The sequence below is a fragment of the Scophthalmus maximus genome, chromosome 16 (genome assembly GCF_022379125.1).
Source record: "Scophthalmus maximus strain ysfricsl-2021 chromosome 16, ASM2237912v1, whole genome shotgun sequence".
Lineage (NCBI taxonomy): Eukaryota > Metazoa > Chordata > Actinopteri > Pleuronectiformes > Scophthalmidae > Scophthalmus > Scophthalmus maximus.
Window position 1 is genome coordinate 17,741,778 of NC_061530.1, and position 19,233 is coordinate 17,761,010.

The window sequence follows — 19,233 nt, forward strand, 5'->3', positions numbered from 1 at the left end:
GCGAGTTCGTGTCGAGATTGTTTTGAAAGCTTTGACGACGAGGACGAGTTGCCAAGGAATCTGCGTCTCTCCTGTAAACACGGCGATTGAATGAATGGAATAGAACAACTTTAATTAATGGATGAAAAGGATGAAAAGTCAGTAAATTCAATAAACATCATGTTGAATGAGGCCACTGCCGTAAATATTAACCACGCTTTATACAGTTGCCATAACAGAACACTTAAAGTGTCCTGAACAAAAGTGCCACAGTCTCCGTCTGTTCACGAACACGACGCAACGCTCAGATGCTTTTGTCCGAAGCCACTGACGATAAAGAGCATTTCAAACTCAAAGCAACACACTGCAGGGCGTCTGGGCCTGTGTGTGAATAAAGATTTATGTCGCGTGATAGGTTATTGAACCCAACAACTCACAGTGGAAACAGTGATTGTGAGTGAACTATTATTTTCACTGGTTAGGTTTGTTTTGTTTGTTAATTGGCAGCATTACTCAAAAGTTATGGACTGATTTGCATGAAAACCTTTATTAAAGTTAGGTCTCGGCAAGAGGCAGGTTTTTTGTTGTTGTCATGTTTGTCTCTGTACTTCTACTTATCATGTCTATTTTTTTATGCTACTGTCAAACCCAACATGTTCAGAAATAAAAAACATAATTACTATGAAAAAAAAGACTGTGACAGGTGATTACATTTTGGGATTTATTATTTAAAATCTCTTAATTAAGATTAAATACTTTTGAACAGTGACCGTGAAGCTTATTATTCTGATTGTTTGTCTTGCCAAATGACTCGCTGACGACTGATTTGATTATCTTCTGATATTTATTATTTATGAATGTGCCTCCAGTCCTGCAGCCTCCAGAGATAAATATGATTTTGTGAACTTTTACTTATGTGCAGAAGCTCTGGCAATAAGCCCGGGCTGTGGTCGAATACAGATGCCCATGTGCACACGGTCCGGAAATATTGATTCATCATGATATCATTGTCAATTAATCTGTTGATAATTCTTCTAATGGATCATTTGTGGTTTTATCAAATGTCAGAAAATTGTGGAAAGTCCATTTAAAACCCAAAGATATTGAATTTGCAATGATTTAAAACAGAGAAAAGCAGCAAATGCACATATTTGAGGAGCTCAGTCCAGCAAATCTTTAGCTTCTTCGCTTGATAAATGATAAACGTCCCTCAAATTAATAATTCCCCCTCAGCCGACCTGACGTCTACTGTACATCCTCTCAGCTGGTGACTCGTACCTGGCTCCAGACAACCGGCGGCGGCCGTCCAGCCCATGATGGGGGGTATGGCGCCCACCACTGCCCCCACCCAGGTGTTGGTGATGCTGAGCCTCTTGAGCGGCGTGTAGCAGCAGGTGTAGAGGACGATGTTGAGGGCGCCGAGGAAGCCCGTCAGGGGGTTCACAGCCAGCGTGAGCAGGGCGACGCCGGGGACTCCGCAGGCCAGAGCGAACGACACCGCGTGGAGGGGACTGGTGCGGGGAAGACAAGAGGATATACGGTTACAAAATGATTTATATTAAGAAGTACACGACGATGAACGTTTGTGGGCCTGTGCAGACACAGGATTGGACAGTGATAGTCGAACGTGTTCTCTCGAGCTGCAAGCCCGCTGCTCTGTTTTAGTGTTAAAATGCATCACTGCTGCTGCTTCTACGTTTACGCCTGTCGTCCACACTACTCCGGAGTTTTGGAGCGGCCAAAGCGAAGAAGTTTGGAATCGCTGCTCGCCCCGTATTAGTTTGAAAACTCTGGGGGAGCGTTGTAGTAGTGAGGACCGGCAGGGGCGGAGACACGGTCACTCGCATTCACTTCCTGATTGGTTCTCATCAGTCACGACGCGTGTATCAGTGGTGAAGGCAAAGTGTTGCTAACACTTACTGTTCCACCTCTTCGTCGTTCCAAGAAAATAAATCTTACTTTTCACCACTGTTTCTCCTTCGTAGTATTTCCTGTAACTACAACAACCAACTGCAGACAGAGTAGACAATCTGCTTCCTGTTTAACACCGGCACGCATACGGCCAGTGTATGTGAGTGGTCACGTGACATGGGTTTTTTCTAGTATGGAGACGAAGATTGATAGCGATAAGGAGCTAAAACGCTCGTGCGGACGGAGATCGTTTTAGTTTCAAAAACGCCGTTTTAAAACTAAAACGCATTAGTACGGATGTGGCCACACACACACACACACACACACACACACACACACACACACACACACACACACACACACACACACACACACACACACACACACACACACACACACACACACACACACACACACACACACACACACACACACACACACACACACACACACACACACAGAGAGAGAGAGAGAGAGAGCGAGCGAGCGAGCGAGCGAGCGAGCGAGAGGCCACACACTGACGGTCGAGCACCCGTGCGTGGCCAACTTTCAAAACGGGAGGCTTAGAGGAAGCTCATCTGATAAGAGTTTGTCAGGGATAAAAGTGGCCTTGCGAGATGAATAGCATGTGCTACACACCAGAGATCAAAACTGGAGGAAACCGCTGCGGCTCAGGCTTTACCCCGGATGAAGAGTTCCTCCTCCTCCTCCTCCTCCTCCTCCGCCTCATCCTTTATTGAAAGCAGCGACTGCAACGTCTGGTTCAAATTCACCAGTAAATGCTCCATAAATTAAAGAGAGGGCAGATTAACATCTTGACCAAACGCAGGCCCTCCTCTTCTTCTTCTTCTTCAAAAAAAAAAAGCAAACAGGGCTTTTATTTTGGTGGCGCGGCCCGAGCAGGGAGATCTGGTACATTAATGTGATTAGTGGTGTTATGTCTGTTTTATGTGGGCTGAGGTGGGGCCGCGCAGGCTGGCTATGGGCTGTTGACAGTCTGGCTGTGGGCTGGCTCAGTTGGGGGGGCAGCAGGGGGGGTGGGGGTTGGGGTGCACGTCACATGGCCCTGAGGTGGGTTTACGTGTCCTCCGCTCACAGTCGGACACAGCCGCAGTCATGACGTCAGGTGGGTTGAGTCAACGCGGAAAGACAAACGATGTGGGCAGCCGGTTAGATCGCAAATCAAGTGGCCTCGGAGCCAAAAAGTCAAACATGAGGGATTTACAACGTAAAGTTAAAGAAAGGGGATGATTCCACTTAGGGGCGGCCGGTGTCTTGAACATATTCGATGTCTTGTGGCTTGTTGCACATGACATGTATTGAATAACTATATTGCGAACCCTGCAACTATAAAGTCACAATAAATAAATCAATCAATCAATCAATAAATAAATAAACAGTCACGTGAAATTGTGTAAAGGTGCAGGCATAAGACTTGCTCTGGAGTTTAAATTGACCCAATAGAAACCATTAATGAATATAATTAAGATTAAATAATGTTTTAATACAGACACAGGTTGTAGGGACGACTACAATCATCACACTGGTGTGACTGTATCCATCAAAGGGTTAACTTCTGCATTAATGAAGTGCTTTAGAGGCGATATATATCGTGTATCGCAATTTAACAAAAATATATTGCGATATTATTCATAGGCCATAAAGTCCAGCCCCGATTCCACTTGAAAACTTAAGTTACCTGTTAAATATTTGGGCGGTAAAAGACGGCAAGGTGACAAGAAACCGCAGAGAGCACACTAATCTGAACTTTCCTTGTGTGTTATAATAAAATAAAGTGTTATAAAGAACTATTATAACTCAGAATATAAACAGATTTTCTTTGATTAGCTGTTGCAGCTCCAATCGACAGTCAGAAGGGAGCACACGTGAAAACATAAATCCTTCAAGAAAAAGTTTACCGTTGCCAATTTTTGCTGCAATTTGTTCGGGAAAGGCAAAGAAACTTAATGCTAATTATCATTTTTTTTTGATGAGAAGTTAAATCACAGAGTTTTAGGTGAGTTAATGTTTCTGCACAAAAGAGCTATATGAGCTGGATAATTAAATAATTCTCCTTCATTGCACCATTTCACATGCTGCTCTCTATTTTTTCAGCCATTAAAAAGAGCAACTCATTATTTCTCCTGCTCTCTCATGATTCCAGTCATTAAAGAATCACACGTCGTCACTATTGTTGAGCATTAAAATTAATTTTTAGAAGAGAAAGAAAAGAGTGAAAAACCATCAACGCATGAAACTCATGAGTGGGCGTTGAAAGCGCCATAAAAAAGCGAGTAAATGCACCTTGACTTCATTATTTAAATAATCTTATTGAGAACAATCGGCTGCGGTTTGACGAGAAGGAAAAATAATAAGAATCCATTAACACTACTCGGGCGGTTCGGTCAGAACTCAAGCCGTACTCAGATCTCTCTCATTGGTCCCGTTTGGAAAGTACTGACGTAATCAGCCAGATTTTAAAACCTAAATATGGAACATGTTTAATAATTATCAGGGCGGCTCTGATCACTTTCATGGTCCGATGCTCAGGAGGCTGAATCAACCCGGTTTAACCGACCCAGACTAACTGACGTCATCGGAGTTGGTCAACAGACACACATGGTTTGTGCGTCTTCAAAAAAACCCAAACCCTTTCTTCTGTGTTCCTTCTCTTACCAGGCCGAAAGCTATTCTGCATCACCATCACATGTGGAAGCCTCGGACGCGGGCACAACCACAACAAAGGATGGGAAGCTGCGGTCCCCGTTTTTACAGAAGGACAATAAAAGGTGGGGGGAACTACTATTGTAGTCCCCGACATGAAATAAGAAAAACTATTTCAGATGCTGACATCATGTTCCGGGGCGGACAGGCGTTTTGCGCAGGAAGTCAGATGTAGCGGCTCCTAAAAAAAAAAAAAGGCTGGGCCTGAAAACAACAAGGAAAATGTGTAAAATATGACCTTGGGATGAATTGTTTGACAGGAAGGTCCAGCCTCCCATCTGCTCGCCGTCTCTCCGCAAGAGTGTGTGTGAGAGAGAGAGAGACGGGGCGAGAGATAAAGTGTTTCTGTGTCTCACAGACACACACCTCCTTTTGTCGGCGACACACTAAAAGCCAGAGAGAAGACGACGCCCCGTGTTTAGACAGCGAGCGAACATCTTCAATTAACAGCTCAGTGGCAGGAGAGTCGACTTTAAACAGCGTGTCAATGGAGAATTCCTAAAACTGGGACGAACTGATCGCTGTGGGTCAGTTAACAGGCTGTTCAGTCATCAAGGTTGCTGGTATAAATATATACAAGAGGCGACAGAGGTATTTAGCTTACTCTAGCTGGCTGCATGTGAATTAGGAGCAGCGGCGACAACCGTTTAGCATTTTGACCAGCGCCATATTGTTTTTTTGAAACGATAAGTTACGATATTTGGAGGATCGTTGGTCGGAGCCTGACCGAGAACTCGTCCGCTGCACGTCCACCTGTAACCGTGAACCTATTGGACGGTACCAGCCGTCAATCACGCTGTATCCACGCCCCCAATGCATCACTTCTCATCTATTTTACCCTAAAGTGGAGCATAATGTATAACATGAACATCATGCTGTATTGAAGAAGACTAGAGATTGAACCATAAACTCCTCATGAAAATGTTGACTGACGTTATAAATCAAGTGAGAAGCAGAGTCATTTTCTCATAGACTTCTATAGTAATAACCAGCGGAGTCGCCCTCTGCTGGTCATTCCAGAGAAGACAGGTTTCAGGCTCTTCCGCATTGGCTTCACTTTCCGGACCCGGTAACTATGTCCATGTTTATATACAGTCTTTGGTTTCTCTAGAATAAATAATAAATGAAGGAGTTTCCTGTAAGAGTTAAATGGCTCAGAGGACACGTGGCTGTTTTGTTTTTTTTAGTTCATGGCAAGTCCCCGAAAAGGAGCGTGCCGAGTTCACCGACTACTAATGCAGAGGTTATCTGTCATCTAACCAGTGTAAACTACACCTCAGCCTTCTCCCCCCCACCCTGGTACCAGGCTCACATTACAGCACACAGGTGTAGAGCAGAGGGACGACACAAAAACATTTGGACCTAATTTAATACTTGTAAAAAATTGGCTTTACTGAATGTAAATATATAAATCTGGTTATTGTGCATTTAAAACGTATTGGGTTTATTAGAACTAATACATAAATTTCAGCCTGGTTTCATTTCACTTTGTTTTATTTATTTATATCAAGTTTATTAGTTGTTTTTTAATGTTAAATCTATGTAATCAAAAGGATGGAAATTGGATATGCAACTAAAATACATGAATCTTAAATTTTAGGTCGAGTGTTGGCAGATGCAGTGCTCGTTTACCATTACACACACACGCACACGTCAGTGAGCAAGGCAGCAATGACAGACTCAGTCTCCCGTCCTGTGTGATTAGCTCATGTCGTGTTGTCGCCGTGACTCTGCACTGAACTGAAACTGTGAATCATGCTGAGCTGATGCCTCTCCCTCACTCTCTCGCTCTCCGGGTCCTTCGTCACGGCCTTTTGCACAGTCATAAAAAGTGCAGATGGGGCCGCCGCGCCAAATAGTTTGTGCAGAAGATCATGAGAAAAAAATGCTGTGAAATGAGCACAAAGGCAGAAGAGGCCTGTACCTGATCTGTCCTCGGACGAGCGGGCGGTTCTTGGTGCGGTTCATGTTGGAGTCAAAGGGCACCTCGAAGTACTGTGGAGACACAGCAACACGTTAAACATGACACATGCTGTTCCAGACACTTAAACACATTCAGGCACAAAAAGAAGCAAAGGAGGAAACACAGTTTCTTTTCATACACACACTACATTGTGTATGCAATGACAACTCATCACATTGGGATTTAAATCAGTAAACAGGTGTTATTGGTTTTTTACACCTCCTACACAGCAGCTCAAAAAAGGTACATATGTGGTTCACAGGATTCACATTTCATTTTTGACATGAGGTGCAAAGGTCTGGCTGAGACAAACAGATGTTTATATTAGATAATCCTGCAGATGCAAACAAATATAGACGTGAATGGAAACAAAGAGCCATTATGACAAATTTCCCCTGGTGTTTACTTTCACAGAGAAAAGGCATTAAGAATGCAAAGATGGGAGGCTACTCTGTGAGTCTTTCTGTAGTCATTTTCAGACACGAAAAGAAAGGTGAAATTTCAGGACAATGTCTGGAAGCAGCTTTTATGCCACATCTGGAGGGAAACAAAGAGCAGAGGAGCCACTTCAGGCACCGGTCGCAGCAAACCTCCTGTTTCCTCCAGAGTGAAGGGGACTGGAGGTGGAAGGTGGAAGGTGGAGGCGGCGAGCTGTTGGGTGGGAGGTGGTGCCGGTGTGTTCAGGGACACAACTATGTGAAAAACTACTTATACTCCTGTTTTATGATGTGCTCTGGAGGAGTATGCTTCAAAGTGCTCCCATGAGATTGGCAATGTGTGACTTAAACGCAAACACATGGGGTGCTTATATGCAGGAACTGGCTAATCTCCCCTCTGCATGTGTGTGTGTGTGTGTGTGTTTAAGTGACCAAACTCACACATATGTGTGCTTTTGCCTGCCCAGCATAAGAGCCTTGGACTAATGAAGAAAACAGATAAAGCACTTAAGACTTCAGAATATCAAGATCCATCTCTGTAGATATAGGGTTCACATAAAATGTCTAATAAACAGATAATCCACTTTTCCCTTTCTCAAACGACAGTTCACCGATTTACTGCATGTCTCGTGACATCTGAAAGCCACCGTGGTGGAGGGCATTGCTTTTCATAGCCTATAGATTTTTCATTTCAGCGAAACATTAGGGAGTGGGCTGCAGCATTTATAGGGTCTGACGCACATGCTCACAGTCACCTGATGGAGACTTGGGACTCGAAAAAGATCACATTAAAAAACTGTTTGTCCTCCTCAGATGCGGTTTCCTCGAGTTTGGACCAAACTTTCATCTCAGTCTGGGACGTTTGAGTTGCCAGTCCTATATGTTATGTCTCCCCATGATCCATTTCCTCAGGATTTCAGAAATGGATCATAGTGACATTTAGTCAAAGAGCAATTGTGCTGCTCTTTTGCATTATTTTTCGAGATATAATTAGCATAAGTAATAAAAAAGGAACGGGCCTTTGATGGTGGTGCCTACCACGCGTAATAAAGTAGGTAAATATATCGCATTTGGCCGTTGTTACTGCTGAAGTTGCAGCAGCGGCACTAAAACTCCTCGACCAACCAAGAAACATTAAAAATAGCGGTGGAATAAGCGCTCTTCACATGCTCCAAAGAAAATCTCCCCCCACGCTTTCCCCTTTTCCATCTCAGCCTCAAGTTGTCCTGGAGGGACTTAGCTACTAGCCCGGGTTTCAGGCTGGACTGGACCGTGCCAGGGACACGCACAGCTGTGTTATGCGTCTGTGGGACCTCGAGGTGTTAATTCTATTTCCTGGGTCAGGAAATGCGTCAGGAGGTCAGGGGCCGCACGAGAGAGAGAGAAATGCACTCTGTGGCCAGGGCCCCGGAGCAGAGCGGTGCTGAGGCAGGGCCCGGGGCCAAGCTCGCTGCTCACATAAAATGGATCCCACCCAGATTCCAAGAACATCAATCCACGTGTAAAAAAAAGAAAGTAAAGAAAAGACCTATGCAATGTGCCCCACAGGCATATGAGGCACCTGCAAAAAAGAAAACCTTTACAGAGGGAGAAAAGTATCTCAAAACAAAAGATCTACAGCTTTGCCATCGTTTGGGTGAACCTGTCGTGCGTGTGTGTGTGTGTGTGTGTGTGTATGTGCTGTCATTTCAGTTTGTCCCATTTTGCAACAGTTAATCGATTGATCCATTAGTAATTGACTATTACTATTATCAGCAACTATTTAGACAGTCGATTAATCAGTTAAAATATTTTTTATGCAAATAAAAGTCAGAATTCTCTGATTTCAGGTTCTGAAATGTGAATATTTTCTGGTTTCTGCGCTAGTCTATGACAGTAAAATAAATATATTTTTTGTGTGGACAAAACAAAACATCATCTTGGGGTTTAGAAACACGATCGTCATTTTTCACCATTTTATGGGCCGAACAACTAACCGATTAATTCGCGAAAATAACTGACAGATTACTCGATAATGTATAACGGTTAGTGGCAGCCCATATATCAGTAAAAGAGACATATGTCGGGGGAGTGTCAGTCGGGCTTGTTGCGGCAGGAAGGTTTAGACGATGATTTCAACATCTTCAGTATACGAAGGTTCAAATTCCAATTTCATCGTGATGGATGAGCCGACTGTGAAATAAAGTCAAACAGATCTTTTGTTTGCGACCTGGTGTGGTTGGGCTCTTATCACTCACTGTCACACTGCGACGCGTGTGTTTGTGGAGCTAAATGTGGCACTTTTCAAAAGCTGGCGTGCAAACAAAGGTTTTTCAAAATGGATTGAGTGTTGGATAACTTGCAGTTTAATCATAAACTGCCTATGGATCAGTTGGGGATATACACACAGAGGTGGTTGAAGGAGTGGGGGGGGGAATGAACCGGAAGTTATGGCTGCTGCTCTAAATTACAGACAGAAACACACACACACACATACACAAAACCCCCCCATAACTGTAGGGGTAATTATCTGCCAGATGATGAAGCACTGAAAACAGGCAAGACCAAAGTGTGAAGCGAAGAGGAGGGAGTGATTAGCTGCCAGATCCTCCGAGCTATCAAAGGCAGAGCGCGATCCGCTGCCAACCGCCGGGGCTCAATTGATAACAGGCTGCGGGGATGCATTTCCTACTCTCCAGTAAAATAAAAAAAAAGCTGAGGGTAAGTTGGCTTTGCACCGTGGTGTGATTTATGGTGACGCTAACCCATAAAATGTATCTGTGAATTAAACAATCAGGGCAGTGAGACTGCGTAGATTTGACAATGGGGGTATATTTTGGGGGGGATGTGGTTAAGTTCTTTTACTCCCTGTGCTCCCCCATGAGAGAACCTGACCGACCCCACATGACAAAACAACAACGGGAAGTGCAGTGAAGGTCGGAGAGGGGCGATGCAGTAACTACTACGTTTACTGTGTTTACACGAGATTGGGCCTAAACACAGGAATTGGGAGTACACACAGCTGAGCAGCTGTTTGGCGTCGGCTCACAGAAACATCAGCTGGCCTAAACAGCGCGTCTCTCCCACTCTGCCGAGGGGAAACCCGGGTGCACGAGCTGAACCCGACCAACGAGACCCAGGTCGTCTTCAATTGTCGCCGCGTCGGCTGTTTGCACACAGTGTGAGCAGAATGGCAGACCCCGGGGCTTCCACAGGCGGTGGATGAGTGGGTGGTGCTCCTACGCAATGCGAGCCAAGTCTACTCGACAAAAAAGCTCGAGAGCCCTCGAAGCCCCCTTCAACTCCGACTGTGAACGGATCTCTGATCAGCCACTTGACAAACAAGCAGCCAGAGATTTACATAGATTAAGACCGTCGTCAGAAGTCAAGGCAGCGGTTCTGGCAGACGCTCGCGAGCGTTTTGAAGTCGAAGGAGAGAAAGGAAATGGAACAGAAGAGACAAGGCATGCAACCGGACTAGTCATCACACACACACATTAAAAAAACACACGCTGGTAAAGCAGATCAACGTTGATTCAAGGCGTTTGTGCAGCAGAAGCTGTTCCCTCTCCGTTGATGAAATGAATCGTCTTGGGAGTTATGTGAGCAATGCTGCGACTTCACACCGTTTCCCTGAAGAACCTGTTCAACGCTTCCAAAGTACTTATTATTAAACTGTGAGAACCAACCTGTGTGGATCCCAGAGCTGTTAAGATATAAGCAGCTTCTTAAGATTAACGGCAAAAGGGCAAGTAGGAGAAGAAATGAGGAAGCAGGAAGATTAACTTAAAAAAAGGAGGAAATAATAAGATTAAGAAACGGGTGGGTGGAGGTTTATAACTGCTTTCAACAGCATATGGATTTAGATATGTGAGAGCCAGTATAGAATTAAGTAGAAAGTCAGACTGATATGGATTTTTTGGGGGCCGATTCCGATACAGATATTAGGGAGTAAAAAATTCTGATATATAGGCCAATGTATTTTTTTTAATTTTTTTTAAAAATCTGCTATGATTCCTAAGATGTCGTTATCAAACCCTTATGACAAAGAAATTAAACTGGGGCTTGATATTTTTTACAATTTAATCATACATTTTATTATACATAATAATAAGTAAAGAGAAAAAAAACAAATATGGAAACTGAATTAAAAAAAGTTTAAAAAGTAAAATGTAAAAGCGTATTTTCTGCATTTTTTATTCTGTAAAATAAAAGTTTTCATATTGCCAAACAAAATCGTTGATACCAAAATGTCTGCGATACTATCGGCCAACCGATAAAGGCTTTAGAATAAAAGAGCAATATTCATATCACAGTATGTGCAGTGGAGGTGAAAGGTTAAAGAGACAGGGTCTGGGACTGGAGATGCCGCGTATATGAACAGCTGGCAGATGTTTGCAGATTCTTCGCCCCTGCGAGATCCTTTGATGTGATCGGCTGCTGTGATTGGACATGAAAAGCTGAAGATTGTTTGCGCCGCTTTAATTCATGAGAGACGAAGAAATCAAGGGGAAAACGGCACAAGCTGGAGATCACACGACCTGCGAGCCAGGCCTCTTTTTTCCAAGGGGTGACTCATGCATTGTGTGCACGTGATCTTTACACTTTTTTCTCCAGGACCTTGAAAAGAAAGTAACCGTACTTCTTGGTCGTCTAAATACACGAGAAACCGCACCGTCCTGCTACCACGTATCAAAGTCTCCGTTCGTCGTCGTCGTCGTCGTCGTCGTCCCCCCCCCCCCCCCCTCGGGCAGCAGGGCAGTGGCTGCAGTTCTCCGTCGGGCCAACGAGCGGATCACGTCCTCCCTTTTCAGCTTGTGTGCTGAACCCGCACCTCTTGTTCACAGTGGCCTGTGTGGACGCTGTTGGCAGCGGTTCAGCTGGCGCGGCCTCTCTCTCTCTCTCTCTCTCTCTCTTGATTAATGGCCCGAGTGTGAGACAGCGAAGCGCTAAACTGTCCTCATGTTAATCAGCCAATTAATGCCGCGCAGAGCCGCGTTACCTCTGCCCTGCCGATAATCAGTCCCCCCCTTTTTTTTGCCTGTGAAGATATGGGCAGGATGTGGGGGAGAAAGAGCCTTACAGCAGCGGAGGCAAGAGGCCTGCTGCACGCTCTCTCGCTGTCTGGGCCGCAAAGACGAGGAAAGAAGAAGAAACGGAGAAAAACAGAAGAGGCTAAAGTTAGAGTATTATTCAATACGGTTTTTTTTGCTTTACGTGCTTTTCTTCTAACATCGTCTGATCAAAGGCGGCGTCTGGCAGCCGCTGCTTTACCTCCACAAAAGAAACGTTTCTGGTGCGAAACTGAAGATAAATGAGCCTCGTCTATTTCGGTTCTGCACAGAGGACCATCTTAAATCACTAACGCAAGAGACGTCTGGAGGGGGGAATATGTGCCTTTTGTTTAAAAGTGATGCCGTAGTTCATCGTGCGTGTCCCGCGTGTCGCATCACATCACGGTTTTCATCATTTACGCCGCATCTTAAACAGGCCACAGTGCCTCCTAGTGTGAGGGAGGACTCAGTGGATGACAGAGAGGGACGACAGCAAAATGTGAAAGGATCAAGAGACCCTCTTTCGAAAAGATATTGGGGATTCCAGCTTCCTCTGCATGCCGAGTGCTGAACAAGACTAGAAAAACGTTATAACATTACAGTCCATTTACCATATTACATCACAGGATATTTATTTAGAAAATTTGGACTGAACTATTGTAGCCAAATAAAATGGTGAAATGGGTTTATGAAAAATAGCCTTAATCTTACAAAGTGGTTCGGTGTCGTTTGCCAAAATGCCAGACACCGGGTCACGCTGGCCGACACCGTCATTTTTCGTTCCAATGTAAACACATCGACTGTGCAAACGAGACAAATTCCGCCGGCCGGCCGTATCTCCAGTCTCAGCCCGATAAGTCAACGCTCGTACTAATGAGAGCGTTTCCCCCTCCAAGTTCCTGATTACCCGTCGACTGTGCACACACTTAAGTGCTTTCCATTCAGTCTAGCACACTGTGGGAAAAAAAAAAGCATATCAGCGAAACATTGAATACATATAGAGCCGGCCTGTGTGTGTGTGTGTGTGTGTGTGTGTGTGTGTGTGTGTGTGTATGTGTGTGGTCACTTGTTTAAAGAGAAATAAACAGTTCCTTTCCGACATCCGTGGGCATTCGCGAATAACGGCGAGGGTGCGACTGACATGACATGCAGTTTGAAAGCCTCTCAACGGTTTAAGGGTGCAGTTGAAAAAAGAGGCATGTGTATGTTTGAGGGAATGTGAGTGTTTAGATTTTTTTTATTTGTCTCCAGCTGTGTCTTGAGCACAAGCAGACGGGACTGAGTGTGAGTGTGTGTGTGTGTGTGTGTGTGTGTGTGTGTGTGTGTGTGTGAGCTCTGATATGACTCCTCCTGGAGATTTTGAAGAAATGTTGGAAGTTGGCAGTGATAAGGGAGTGGACGCTTATGAAGGCCCGCACTGTTCTCTCACACATGACAGCAGCCATCAGCACCTCTGGAATATTTGTATTTGCAGCAGTGACCCGTAGCAAAACCCACCCCTTCATCTCGGGCAGGCTCATTCAACAAGCCTTTCAAATCAAAATGAGCGCCTCAGGAGAAGAGGACGACACGGTGAGGTCTAGATCTGTGTGTGTGCTCACTCACTCACTCACTCGCTCACAGCATTACCTTATAAAGATATTAAATCAAAAACTCTGGACAAGTCAAGTTGGCAGAAAAGGAAAAAAAAAAATACTCTTTCAATAAGCTACATTGTTTACCACAAGATGCCTGTCATGACATGCGCCGCGAAGAGCAAAACAGACCCCTGTGATCTTCTATGTTTGCGTTTACAGCTGCTTTAACAGGAATTTAGTTCACTGCAGTTTTTGAGATAATAAAAATAAATGCAATGCCAAACGCATAATCCAAATGATCATCCGTCATTATTTTCTGTCATACTAGTAATTCTCTGGTTTGTGAGAAGAGCATTGGCTTGCGACACAGGTTTCACACTGCCTTGCTTTTCCACCCAGGTAGTTCTGTTTCTGAAAATACCCAACGGAGACTACAAAATAGAGACAAACACAGACTGTACATTGTTCAATCAGCATCTTTGTTCTCCCTCCTTTTCTGCCCACCAACATGTTCTGTAAACAGACGGCCGATAACGGACACAGCTCAGGGTGGTGCAGTGCACAACTGTTTAGTTCAGGGACACGATGAGTAGTATTATGAAGGTACCATTCTCCCTATAATGTAATACCTTTGGAGGTTTTTGTCTACAGTGATGTAAACCTTCTAACAAAACTGAATCGCATCCTTCTTGACCAAAATAGGAAAAGATAAATCTGTGTTTCCAACGCAGGAACTTTACCCAGGAACCTTTGCAGAAACTCTGTTTCCAACTAAGGGACCAGTGGCCAAATTAAGATCCAGGTATAGTCTCTTATATTATAGCCACTTGGTGGACTGGAGTGGAACGGCTTGTTGTAGCCATCGGTTGATCATACATGAGCTGGCTAATTTGCCAAATTTCCCATTCATAACCATTCAACTTTAACTGTTTAGAAAAAGTTCCTAGCACTAAAAGTTCCAATTATTTTGGTTCGAAACGTGGCTAAAGAGAGGACAGGGTTAACGTCGAGGGTTCGCTCTACTCTGGCCTCAAGAAATAGAAGGTACGCTTCATTCAAACCATTATATTGGGCTGTTTTTAAATTTAAAAAATGCCTTCCAACTGTTACATTTCCTGATAATAAACATAAAAGAGTTGTGGTTTCCAGCCTATAAACTCAGTTAAAGACATCTCCTGGTGAGCTACTAACCCTCTTCTTTTTTAGTTTCATACTTTATGAGCGACAGGAAAACAGAATGAGGATAACATTTGAACTATGTGCATATGGAGGCAAAACATTTGCCCATACACCCCAACACAAGGGAGCAGATGGTAAACAGTGGCATAAAAGCAGCATGGGTAAATAATTTATCCATGAGTTTCAGTCTTGTTAGCCGTAGCAAATGGGAGGAGACTGTATGAACGGGGTAACAAAGTTCCTGTCAGAGTCTGTCCTCCTCCACTGCCGGAGCCACCCCGAGACCCATCCTATGCCATATTCTCCGTATCCTCTCGCCTCTCTCGCTGTCCTCTCAAGTGGAAAGGCAACCAGCGAGCTCTGTGACGGGTTTTTTCGAGGAGTGAGCTGTCGACCATCTGTCCCGTGAATGTGACAAAAATTCGTCCTGTCAGGATGTGGCATGACACCACTTCCAGTGTGTCTGAAAGCGGGAACAGTTAACGCTGCCGCACAGTTCCTCGGAGAGAAGTCGCGAGGAACGGTGCCAAACAAAAATAACTGCTTTAGATGAGATTATTGACACAACGCCGGAGCACAACTTCCAACTGAATATCTCCAATGCCATTTTTAGTGGAAATCGAAGAATGTAGTATAAGAATGGGTATATGGGGGGATAACTGAAGGTCAAAGAGAACACAGCTCCGCCATATCTTTTGCTTCAAGAGATTAGGATTTTATCTTCTTTAAATGTTTAGGTTAAACGGTACATTTCCTTGTTTGCTTTACAGTTTTACAATATAAAGGACATATGTCTTAAACACAGAGCCGTTTCAGTGGTTAAGTGCCATTTAAACTGCACAGATATGTTTAATCCCAGAGGCCTGTGTAGGTAAGACGACAATGACATGCACACACACATGGGTATAACCATTCATGAGCCATACACCCAGCTGTTTATCATTCTCATATTGATTTAAGTTGTGTGGGTGTAAAATGAATGGGTGCACACACAGCGGTGGTTACTTCCTGCTACTTGAATGAGTGACTGTAGCGTGACATTAATAGTGTTCAGAGTTTAAAACGCACGCGTGGGGGCTTCAAGGTCTTTTTTTTCTCACCGTGCGTTTCACGGCTGTTGGTGTCGGAGGCATGTGTGGAGGCAGATAACGCCACGGGGAGATGAGAGCATTGGGAGTCTTTCTGATGAATTGGATCCAAATTATCATTGAAGGTTTCTTTTATCGCACAGCTAAAAAATGTTTATGAGATGGAAAATTTAAAAGCCGTTTACCTTTACCCACTAATTTAGGGGACCGTATAAGACAACGCAGGCCTTAATGGCAAAAGCCACTTCAAGGCAGAGTTAAGTTATACAACCGCACTTAAGCCGCATACGTCACTTTTGATAATGGGCTGACAGTGCAGCGGTGTTGCTGCTGGCTCACAGCAGCCATGGCAATGAGAGAAAAACAGTTATTAAGACGTACAGTATAAACACAGAAAGAAAACAAAGCGTGGTTTTACAATCCCTCTGGGACCAGAAAGCATTGCTTCATGTACAGAGGAGAAAGGGAAAAGTACAGTTAAAGGCTTCAGAACAGACAGACAAGTCAGTCATACGTCTGAAGAGGATTTGTGAATATCTGCAGTTTCTCCAGTGAAACGGAGATGGAGAAGCGTCCACACCCAATCCAGCGGGACGATTTCCCTCAGAAGTGAGAGAGGAGAACAGGTGGATCGACATGTGGACAGAGCACAAGTAACACTACACTCGAGAAGAGACACAATGGCAGACTCACTAAGCCCCTTGTGCCAGTGTAATGTCGGCAACTGCATGTAAAGGGGCATTAGACGTTGTACGACACTGAAAAGCTTTGGAGGAGTCAATGTACTAATATATTTCAGAAAAGTGGGCAAAAAAAATTAAGCCAGGGAAATTAACAAAATAACTTAAAACTGAGGAAACTTTTAAAAACCCAAAAGATCAGTGAAGATAAAAAATGACCTGAGGTACATCTGTAACACACACGGTGAAACACACCTCTAACATTTATACACATGATTTTAGGGATGATAATAAATAGCAGGTGACTGAAAAGGCATTCCACTGAATTAACCAAGGTTTGCCTCTAAAAAGCATCAACGGTTAAAGTTTCATAAAAAGTCCAAACAACATCAAAAACATAGTGTCTCCTGCCCCTTACACCGAACTTTCAATTGTCATTACATTACAGCCTTTAATTAGACTATTATGATCTTTTCCAACTGTTCGACATAAGACACGTGATTACATAAGGAATGACTGGGGACTTTGGGTGGCAGCTAAGATTAAGGAAATATAATATAATAGTCATTGGAGAACCAAGCGAGATCCATTTTAAAATGTTCAAGTTATAAGAGAGAAGCTGAAAACAAAGAAACAGTTACTCAAACTACTACTAGAGTAGTTGAGAGTTTTTAAAAAATGGCAGCGTGTCTACATCATAAGTCTGTCTTCATAAACAAAACAGACAACTTAACAGCAGTGAACCAAAAAGATTTCCTAGGATTTGTTTTAATAGACATGCAATGTAATGAATACCTTCAGAATCTTTCTTTCCAAAAGAAAAAACTTTCATGTCAGGCGAAGTTGTGGCAAAGAAAAACAAAAACTAACTTTCTTTGTGAAATTTTCAAAAAGAAACGTGACCAGTTGACCACATGAAATGCTAATCTTGGTTTTATTAATCCCGCCACGATAACACATCCCTCGTTCTGCAAATGGCAAGATGAAAAGCATAATGAATTTAACCCTGCGTTTGCCATTTAAAAATGTAATCCGACGAATAAGTTGTTACGTTAAAAACTTGCAGGTGTCATGAGATTGTATTACAAAGCCTTGAGAGACCACCTTGGTTTTAGGCTAAATAAATAAACCTGATACTAAACCAGGGTTTTCTGTAAGTGAGATACACCCAAAGGCTTAGGGGAAGCATGGGTGCTTGTTGGTAACCATTTTGTTTTCCGGCTATGATGCCCTTGCCCCCAAAGCGTCTCGGTTTGAATCAAATTAGCATGCAGTGTTGGCTCACGGGCATGGCCATAAACAGGGCCGCTTTTGTTAATTATCCACGGATCTCAGTGTTACAAAGAGTGTTCCCTACTTGCCTTTGGCTAAGTTACCTTCAGATAGAAAAGGGTAAACTTGCATGAGTTTCGTGGAAAGAAGAAGAATAAAAAACGGTACACAAAAACATAAATGCAGTGTTTAAACTAAATAGATGTTGCATTCCTGAATTGACATTGAAGAATTAGTCCTCTAATCAGCCCCACGAAAATAAACCGTTCTCTACTTGTTCGTCGTTTGGCTACCGTAAAAAACCCAGAGCAAGAGCTTGTGGTGTATTAAAATGAAGAGCACAGATATCAGTGAGCTTAGGATTTTTTTTACATCCACATGAAATTGTCCCTCCGGCAACTATACAGAAGCAGGCAGGCCAAAAAAACATTTGGAAGTCTAAATAACTATGAAGTTTCAGCTCAACAGAAAACAGCGAGTCGTTCCATGAAATTTGTTATTCACCTCTCTGTCACTGATTTTAATGCAGCATATCAAAACACGGCAAGTATGCATCTGACAAACATTAACATCACAAAGGACGTCAACAGCTAAGTCACTGCGCTATCTGTCATAATACTTTTACTTTATTTTCATAATGGGTAATTTTGAGCTGCTCAACTTAACAAAAAACATTTGGGGCTGAGGCTTGGCAACAAACACAGGGGATATTACATCCACTGAACAGGCATGCAAACCTCTGGCCCCGGTCTGCTGATTTGCAACAGTGCAAAGGGCTGATGACAGGCAGAGAGGGCCACTCCTAAAGCGAGTGCATCTTCAGCAAACCCCATTATCACAGTCCACAATCTGCTTCAGTGTGACATTAGTGCCAGAGGGACGGTTTGTCCTCTAGACAAACAGGGGCCTCGACACAGAGTGTCTCTATTCGCCGATACCTTCCACGATGCAACTTGGAGGTGCTGACGTGTCAGCGACCGTTTCAGTGGGAAAGCAGGTCCAGGATTCTCAAAGGAAACGGACACACAGACCAACACTAACACTGCTGAAAAGAGTTCAAGTCTTTCAGTGCAGGATTTTAAGAGTTAGTCTATAGCTGCTTTTCAGACATGCACTGGTGTCTGGAGATTTTCCTGAACTTTTCCGGAGGGGCTGTATGTGAGAAGGCAAATTTTCAGTTAACAAAACATTTCTGGAACTTTTCCTGCCAGAAAATGTCCAAGTGAGCTGGCAGTAAAATGTCAGGAAGATTCAAGGCGAGCAAGTGGGCGCTCTGCCCAGGTGCCAATCCTAGCTGGCTGAATGGAAACTTCCTGCTTCTTGTGAACGTATCTGACTCGGACAATCTCCTGCTCGGTTTGTCATATGTGAAAGGCAAACTCCAGAAAAT

General features: G+C 43.8%; 1 protein-coding gene across 3 annotated transcripts in view; it reads right to left on the minus strand.

The window, feature by feature from the left end:
- The window catches only part of LOC118287362 (protoheme IX farnesyltransferase, mitochondrial), a 32,253-nt gene that overhangs the window by 1,715 nt on the left and 11,305 nt on the right, over positions 1-19,233 (minus strand). For all 3 annotated transcript variants that reach the window (XR_007029818.1, XM_035612457.2, XM_035612456.2), the window contains exons 5-6: positions 6,539-6,609; positions 1,258-1,490 (exon numbers count right to left, since the gene is read on the minus strand). Coding sequence is in view for 2 of the 3 variants with exons in the window: in XM_035612457.2 (XP_035468350.2) it covers positions 1,258-1,490; positions 6,539-6,609 (304 nt within the window). In the remaining variant the exon portion in view is untranslated. The remainder of the gene's footprint in view (positions 1-1,257; positions 1,491-6,538; positions 6,610-19,233) is intronic.